Source organism: Macadamia integrifolia, chromosome 8, assembly GCF_013358625.1.
Source record: "Macadamia integrifolia cultivar HAES 741 chromosome 8, SCU_Mint_v3, whole genome shotgun sequence".
NCBI classification, from domain to species: domain Eukaryota; kingdom Viridiplantae; phylum Streptophyta; class Magnoliopsida; order Proteales; family Proteaceae; genus Macadamia; species Macadamia integrifolia.
Window position 1 is genome coordinate 23805396 of NC_056564.1, and position 8570 is coordinate 23813965.

The following is an 8570-nucleotide window of genomic DNA, read 5'->3' on the forward strand; positions in this document are numbered from 1 at the left end:
GATTATTTAATAAACATATTTTTTTATGAGAAAAAAAAAAGCATTAAAAAAGAACAGAATATACATTTACATCATTACCAGTTGGAGAGACATTTGTTCTGTTCATGGTTATAGAGGCAAAAAATTTAAGAAAAAGGACCACTTCATCGATAGGCCTAAGACAAAATTTAGTGTTTATAATGTAAACATATTAAAATTTCTGAAATCTAGGCAGGCTTTAATTGTGCATTAGTCCATTTAAGTTCTGATTAGCCTCATTAGTTGAAAGCTCGATTAAAGCCTGAAACCCGACCGAGCTCAACCCATTCCTTAAATAGATAGATCACAGTGCAAGGGTATCCATCCTTCTAATTCCGTCCAATAAAATAGAAATAAGATAAAGGCAAACATTTACCAAAAAAAAAATCGTTTTTTGTAACATGAGCTGTTGGGCCTTTTAATTTATTTGATGGGTTTGGCCCCATTCAGATTTAATGTTTATAAGGTAGATCTATGGTTTTAATTTAGTATGGGCCTAATTAATGCTGTAGCCTGTTTGTTTAAAAGCATTTGAAAGCCCACCTCATACAACCCATATGGGTTGATTCGCTGACCCGAATGGGCCTGCTTTAGGAGGACATTTTATGTGTTTTTTTTTTTTTTTATACCCTTAAGGACCATATGCTATGTTACTAGTCTTTGTTTATGTTGTCACTCTAGGTAGCAACTTTCTGCACTTACATGCTGCTTGAGCTTTATGTTTGGAGGATAGTTTTTTGACCTAATGGAGCACAATATTGGGTGCTCTCATTAATCTTTGGTCAATTTTCTGCCCCCTTGTGGTGACTCGAGTGATTTAAGAGCTTCAAGTTCCTTTATGTAAAATGTTCGTTTATATATTTTGAAACATCACGAGGGGATCTATTAAATGGACCAAGTGCTTTACAATTCGAAGTGTAGTGATGTTTCAACTTTTTTTCTCTTTTTCTTTTTTTTTTCTTTTTTATTTTTTATTATTTGTTGTTCTTGACATTAGAAACCATAATTGTAACTTTATGAGAACATGTTTGATGCATTATACATACAAATTTGCCATCAAGGGACTTGAGATATACCATTATTCTTGAAAGCTCGTAAAGTTATTAAATTAGGCAATGATTTGCAAATAAAAGAAAATAGCACTATGATGTGCAACTAATGCATTGATATTGGATATTATCCCCACTTCATATACGTTGGGTAATTGTGGATGCCTCATTTTGTAATCCACTGATGAGTGATCATAGCAATGATGAACACTAGTTCGATGACCAAGGGAAAGTTATATTTTAAATCATCTAGATGAAAATAACCAAAATGTAATTTTGTGGATTATCCCATATTATTAAACATGGTATTAGAGCCAAGTCTTTTTGTTGTTCTACCTAAGTTACTTGTCCACATGTAGATCCAAGTGTGCCTAGACAAACTGTGAGGGAGACTATTAAGATGTCGGGAGTTACAAAGTTACAATTTCACATCAATTATTTTAGACCTTGAATGTTGGACCATATCCACTTAATAGTTTAAGCTTTTGGATTAAACCACCCAAGTGGCATTTTATTTAGAGACTGTTTCATACTTGCACAAGGTGGTAAAATCCAACGATGACTAAGACAAGCAATCCCACTATTGGATCTCTTTGGCATGGCAGGATTGGAAAACCAGGAAAATGCTCATCTTCAACTCACTCCGGCCAAATTATGCATCTTTCTTTCTTTCTTCTTCTCCAAAGTGCTAGAACCAAAACCTAGCGTGGCCCAAATTACCATACCGGCCCATTTCTATCAAGCTTTCTACGATGGGGCTCGGTCATCTACGAGGCCACCCCTCGGATAAGATGGTGCTTAATGCTTATCAAGGAGTGAAAACCACGCTAGGACTCTATGGCTGCTAAGTACTGTTGTGCACGCCCATTTTATCACAGTTTCCACTTTCCATCTTCGGATGGGAGCGTTCACCACCATTTTAACCTTTTTAACCTGCACGCGTGTGCAATAAAAAGAAAACCCAGTAACAAAGCAACAACATAGGACGTCTTTGATTTTCTTTACAATATATAATAAGATATATAGATACAAATAAATTTCAATAAATATCCAATAGATGAACACTAAAACCAAAACTGGTAGAAGAGGGTAAAAAAAATGATTTAATACATTTTTGGATCGAAGATAACAGAACCATTAGCTGGGAAGAAAAACAAGTATAGGGAGGACGAGAAGCATTTGGATACTGTGAGAGACTTTAGATCCAGATGCCAGCTTGAAATATGAACTCTTGGGAGTAACTAACTCCTCAGCCCGCCCCGATTTTATTTGTCAGAAACTACAGAAATATAACTATGTCCGAACCATGTTATGCTCCTACTCTTTTACATGTTCCATCGGATTGATTCCATTTCACCAGAGATTTGAGAAATTCCATTACCTGCAAATGACAAGAAATGAATTGCTCACAATTAATCCAGAAGAAGGTTCAAAGATCATAAAAAATGCAGCTTTTCATCAATTTCATTAGTAAAAATACCTCAGATGGATCTCTCAAAGAGTAGAATGCGTTGCTTTCTTTTGGCCAAGAAGACACTAGGATACCATAACCCCTATTCCTCTCTCGCAAGACCTGGTAGGAATTTCATGATCAAATGTTTAGTCTACATGAATGGACTCTGATCAAATCTAAAGAATCGATGAGCACCTAGGCTGATTTTACCTTAAACGCATCTTCATCTGTTCGGTCATCTCCCACATATATAGGAAGCACGTCATCAGAATTGCTTAGCCCTACATTATTTTCATAAACATAAGGGTACACGATTAAAGAATGGATTTCATGGGATGCATAGACCACACAACCTTACATGGTCTGCAAAAACTTCATTTGGACTGAAACTTGACATGTTAGAAGGGGATCTTGGGTTCTACTTGTCCACAAATTTTAGAACCCATCAAATCTACCACATGACAGATATTGTGTGCAGACTAGGTATCATGAGTCATGATGTGGCTCCTCGGAAAAAAAATAAGGGGGATAAAATCAAGAAGTAATTTCCATATGGATCACATGCAATCTGGCCTGGTAGACTTACCAAGTGAGTCTAGTAGAAACTCGACTGCTTTCCCTTTGTCCCAGTTGATCACAGGACGGACCTCTAGAACCTATGCATTAAAGTTATGACATTCCAAGAGGAGGGGAAATCATCAGGTAAGGAGAAAAAGATAAAATGAGAAGGAAACATATACTCTACAATCAAGTAAACTTTAGTACCTTTCGGCCATGAGTTAACTGTAGACGTGGGTAGTCTTTTAGTACATCATGGACACATTGTGCAATTGTAGTCCAATTCTGGAAAGTTCCACATGGGCAAAACAGGGTTAAAATTTGTCATACAAAGTTCAGTAAAAATCAGCAATTCAGAGGGAATAGAAAAATCTTTGCTTAGACTCTTGCAACCAACCTTACCTTCTCATCTACATTACGGTAATGTACAGAGACACAAAACTTGTTATTCTCAACTTTTGCACCTTCAATTTCTTTAGTTTTCTCGACAAGGGATCTAAAAACCTGCACAAGTATTACAAAACTAATATATCAGTCTCCTTTTATACGACTAGGAATGCAACAAATTTATTTCTCAGCAAGAGATATTACTGCAGATAATTACAAACCTCATCAATCATGGGTAAAAATTCACTAGCAGGCTGGAAAAGATATATTTCCTTGCCCTGCAGTAAGAAAGAAATCAATGACATACAAAGTAGAAAAGGCCTAATGATAATTCACAGTTTCTTATGGCTATTATTACTCTTTTTTTTTTTTTTTTTTTTGGGGGGGGGGTGTTACAGGTAAAGCATCCTCAGTTACCTGCTTGTCACTAGACCTAATGCAGTTTGGATGGTCAACAATGGACACAGAATTTTGGACTGGACCTATGATATCCATCCCATGACTACCAGCATAATAGAGTTCTGTTAGCCCTACAAATTCAAACACCTATGAAAAAAAAAAAGAGGAGGTGAGGACAAGATGAAAAATAACAAAACGTCATCTGGAACCAGAAATTCACACAAATGCTGTGAAGATCATGCAGGTACCTTATCACGACTTCTTCCACTTATTATTGCTGTTGGTAAATACTTTGCAACAGTTCTTACAGCAGAACGCATCTGAAGATAAATAACTAGAATTAAGCAAAAGAAATGGGTAAATTTCAATAAAATTTCCATCAGAATATAGAGACTTCCCAACAGGTAGAAACTTACAGTGTTAGACATAAACGCAGAGTCAGGGTCATCTACAATTGGTGACAGGGTCCCATCATAATCCAGAAACAATGCTATCCTCTTCCCCTTGGCATGATTCATGATTTCCTCAAAAGATGAAAGTGCCGATGGATACTTGAGCTGCAAAAAAGATTAGCATGATAGATGTGATTACTGTAGGCCAGTTTTTCAATTAAACAAATCAAAACAACCAACAAAACAAAGTAAACATACCATCCAGGAGCGGTAAGCAACATCAGCGTCATCTGATGAAACCTCAACATTCAATTCTTTGTTTAACTTCTTGCGAGGAGGTGAAGAAGATTGCATTGCATCAAGCCACCCACTGGCACGGACGTCATCAAGTTTCCCAGGAATGGGCTTCTTCCTAGGATTTGTTGGATACAGGCCAGATGAGAACGCTGCTGCTGGGGAAGAGTAAGGCAACATGGAATGGATGCCTAATCTTGATTTGCTAATGGGTGCAGGATCAGTAAGAACAGGAGCAGCATGGTTTGATTTTAAGTCCATTGGATCCAGATTACAAGAAATGGTTGATAACGTTTGTATGAAGTTTAAGAAATGGAATAGCTGGTTCTTACAAGATTAATGGTGTCAGAAAATTCAAAGCACTCTCACAGGTAATTTTTACCCAACCCTTTTGTCAATGAAAAACCACCTCTTCAAAGTTTTCTTGTCACTGCTGTTATGTGAGCAGTCCATCAAGCACAGGCTTCCTGAAAACTGGCAGTCAGGCGTGTCTTAAATGAAAGTGAATATATTATTAACATCAAGAAATTCTTCAAACAAAAAATAGATGCATCATAAATTATATACCTTTTCATCTCCAAAACTACACCGCATTTATGTCAGATAAGAGAACATTATTTTTCATTGAATGTTGAGAAAGGAATGCTAAATAGCTCTATATATCCCAGCACAATGCTCCTAGTCTCTTCATGAAATACAAAAAAGAGGCGCTTATTATACTGATATACCCAAACAATCTTGGCAGGTACAAATGATGATGCAAACCTGTCACTTGAGAAACAAAGGACAAATATTTATTTATACCATTCTACAATAACTTAATTAACAATTGCATAAGGAAAAGATAAGCAAGTAATAATATACTTGACAGGAATAATGAGAAGAGAAGTTAAGTTGTTCCTTGCAAAATGCAGAGACCATGAACCCAAGAGATTCCACAAGATAGACCAATTGGGAATGATTGTAAAAGTCTCTACAAAAACTAAAAATGGAAACAAGCATTATACCAAAGATAATTATAAGTAAACGAAGGACTACTGTAAAATTTTACACCCCAAAAAGCGTACTCCAAAATGATAAACAATAGGACTTCTCAAGATTCATTAAAAATAACTGGATTTATAAGATAAGAAGTTCTTGCTCCTTGAGTGCTAGTTTAACAATAGCTCAGAGAAGTAATCTGTCGGTTGAGAGAAGAAAATTAAAAAAATATTAATAACAAATAACTGCAACATAAACTGCAGAATCTGACCTATACAATTGTACATATTTTACATTTTCTTATATTCCATCCAATTAAAAAAAAATAATAATAAATAAAAGAGATTTTTATGAGACAGTAACATATAGATAAACAATCAAAGTCTGGGTCGCAATGATGTAAAAATTGTTAACCATCAACAATCAATGAACAACATCGATGTCCTTAAGTTTGATAGTGAAACAAGTTCTTATCATCATCTCTGCCATGTCATGATGATAATAAAAAACCAAATGAATCCCCCCCACCCCAGCCCAAAACCAAAAAGGATAACAAAATGCATCTCCAGTTGTCAGCGCATCAAACACCTCAAATTGATGTTAATTTTCTCCCGTAAGTCTGATTCAACAAAACAAGACCAAAAGGAAAGCTGATGGCTATAAAATTTCATGATGAAAACCAGGTAAAAAAAAAAAAAATTTCGAAATACATTAGAGAACTAGATCCTTACAGTAAAATCACAAATTAAATGCAAATGAAGATGAACATTCGTGGAAACAATTGCTGGGGTCAATCATGGGAAGAAATTTAAAAAACCGATCAACTTTTAAAAGGGGCCCACTGGAATAATACGGTTCATGAGGAAAATTTAGAAAATTACAGATGGGAACACAAAGTCGTCCTACCCCAGATGTTAGGCAGCACGGAAGTGATCAAGCATTTGGATCTGTCGGACACAAATTCAAAGGATCAACCAACAAAAACACGATCAGAAAATATCAAAACAACTTAACCAGGAATAAAACTTTAAGAAATTTGTCTCATTTGATACTGAGTACTGCTCCAAAACAGTCGGAAATGACCACTTGGTATCTAAAAGGCCAGTAGCATAACGAGAGGACGGGTGCTTGAGGCCAAGCTATTAAGTCTATTGATGAAGACAAAAACGCATATGAGATTTGACCTAATTTCCTTCTAGATGTCTACAGCAGTAGACAAAATCGTAACAGTGAAAGAAACTAAGAAGAATATAGGCATTGTTTCATCACATCAGTTTCAATCATATACAACTCCAAAAAGAAGTAATAATAGGGCTAATGTCGGCAGCTTTCCCAAGCTTTTAATATTCAGAAATTACGCCAATCCACCATGACTAACATCGGCAATTCAAATTTACATACCCGTAATTTACAGAAGGTGCGTCGACAACCAGGATCCAAAATCCCAATCAGTGTGAAACAAAAAAGAAGCTTCAAAACAAAACCCTCGTGTCATCATTCATCACACCGAAAAAAGTTAATTAACACTGCCAGATCGATAAAACCATGTATCAAAAACTTCGTTGGTCGATCGTTCCTTCCTATTAAAAGAAGTCTATCTTTCATAGTTTCATTCTGCGAATTATGAGTTTATGACTCGCCAAAAATAGAAAATAGTCCACAGGACAAACAGAAAGGCAATGAATATCCCGCAAGACAATATCAGAAAAGTTGAAACCGTCAATGTTGGATACTAAATCAAAAGAAAACTCCTTCCACACGCAAATGATTTGCTTCAAAGCTATAATAGGTTGCTTACATTAAATCTAACAGCATTGCCAAATACTCTGAGAAATCGTTAAAAATCTCAAACGTAGAAAAAGAGAACCGTCACCTACCTGATTCTTGAGCACCAGGAAACTGAAACCTCCTTCGACAACAGATCAATACGGAAACAAGGACCGAGATTTGAAATGCAGATACCTCGGATTCAGAATACAAACAGTAATCGCCAATCGCCAATCGCCAATCGCCAATCGCCAAAGGTCCAAAGCTATTTATTGGAGAGGAAGAACACCGAGAGACGAGATTACGAGATGAAGATGAATGAAGAAAAGAAATAAAAAACACGTCTTGAAGCAATAGGAATCGCAGAGAACCCTAGAAATATATGCACAGGGAAATGGAAAGGGAGAGAGGGCGCTGAGGCTGAGAGAGTGAAGAAAACGAGAGAAAAACATAGAAGAGAAAGGAGGTGAAGCGTTGGGTTATTTATAGCATTTTGTTAGCTTAGAGCCTTAGAAGACGTGCTAAACAGGGCAACTCGGTTGTTGAACCGGGAAACCCCACCGGAAAATTACAAAATCTTTCGTTCTATTTATAAAATATAATAACCGAATCAACAAATTAAAAAAAATTAGTTTTTTTTCTGTATTAAAAAAATTGGAAAGTTCCAAATATGTTTCGGTCATCTCTTGGCGTCGGAAACCAAACGGATCCGCGGTGGACCATCACGAGGAAGCTACACGTGCGGGCGAGTTTTACGGTCCATAAGCATGACGACACCTGTGTTCCTCTTAAGCGTGACGTGGATACATGTCAGAGCGGGCCCTCCACGTAAGTATGGACGAATTTGCGGCAATCGTCGCTTTCCTACCACAGCTGGTGGTCGTCCAGGTACGAAGATGAGGGTTTTTATTTTTTTTTGTAATAGCGGTCGAGATGTATCCACGTGGCAGTTAGTGGGGCTAATGTCACGTGCGGAAATCTGGGTTGAGTTGTGGCGTAGGGGTAGGGTATGGATGAGGTCGTAACTGAAAGCGGTCCTGCTTTTGTCTTCTGCTCCCTCTCGAAGTTCGTGTTATAGGACTCACGACTCCCACGTGTCCGAGTCCGAGCTGGCAACTGCGCCTTTTTGCTGGTCAAAAAGTGGAGAAAGGACACCTGAATCCCTAGAGAGAGAGAGAGAGAGACTTGTTGGATGAGAGGGATCCATAGCATCTCTTTTCCAGCTTTCTGATTCTATGCTTTCTAGAGTGTTGGAATTCCAATTTCCAATTA

The 8570-nt window shown here is 37.1% G+C and overlaps 1 protein-coding gene across 10 annotated transcripts; it reads right to left on the minus strand.

Annotated features, from left to right (window-relative positions):
- Positions 1 to 2050: 2050 nt before the first annotated feature.
- Positions 2051 to 7828, minus strand: LOC122085997 (probable trehalose-phosphate phosphatase F). 10 transcript variants are annotated; one of them, XM_042654646.1, is made up of 15 exons: positions 7409 to 7828; positions 6933 to 7057; positions 6438 to 6478; positions 5118 to 5315; positions 4515 to 5024; positions 4281 to 4421; positions 4113 to 4184; positions 3883 to 4011; positions 3687 to 3743; positions 3481 to 3582; positions 3286 to 3363; positions 3107 to 3176; positions 2731 to 2801; positions 2548 to 2640; positions 2051 to 2448 (listed from the first exon to the last, which is right to left on the minus strand). In XM_042654646.1, the coding sequence occupies exons 5-15, from the start codon at positions 4809 to 4811 to the stop codon at positions 2377 to 2379; spliced, it is 1182 nt and encodes a 393-aa protein (XP_042510580.1). In that variant the 5' UTR covers positions 4812 to 5024; positions 5118 to 5315; positions 6438 to 6478; positions 6933 to 7057; positions 7409 to 7828; the 3' UTR covers positions 2051 to 2376. The 10 variants fall into 10 exon arrangements, with proteins under 10 accessions (XP_042510580.1, XP_042510582.1, XP_042510581.1 ...); XM_042654648.1 differs by lacking the exon at positions 6933 to 7057 and having other exon boundaries at positions 5118 to 5235; XM_042654647.1 differs by lacking the exon at positions 6438 to 6478 and having other exon boundaries at positions 5118 to 5235.
- Positions 7829 to 8570: the final 742 nt, after the last annotated feature.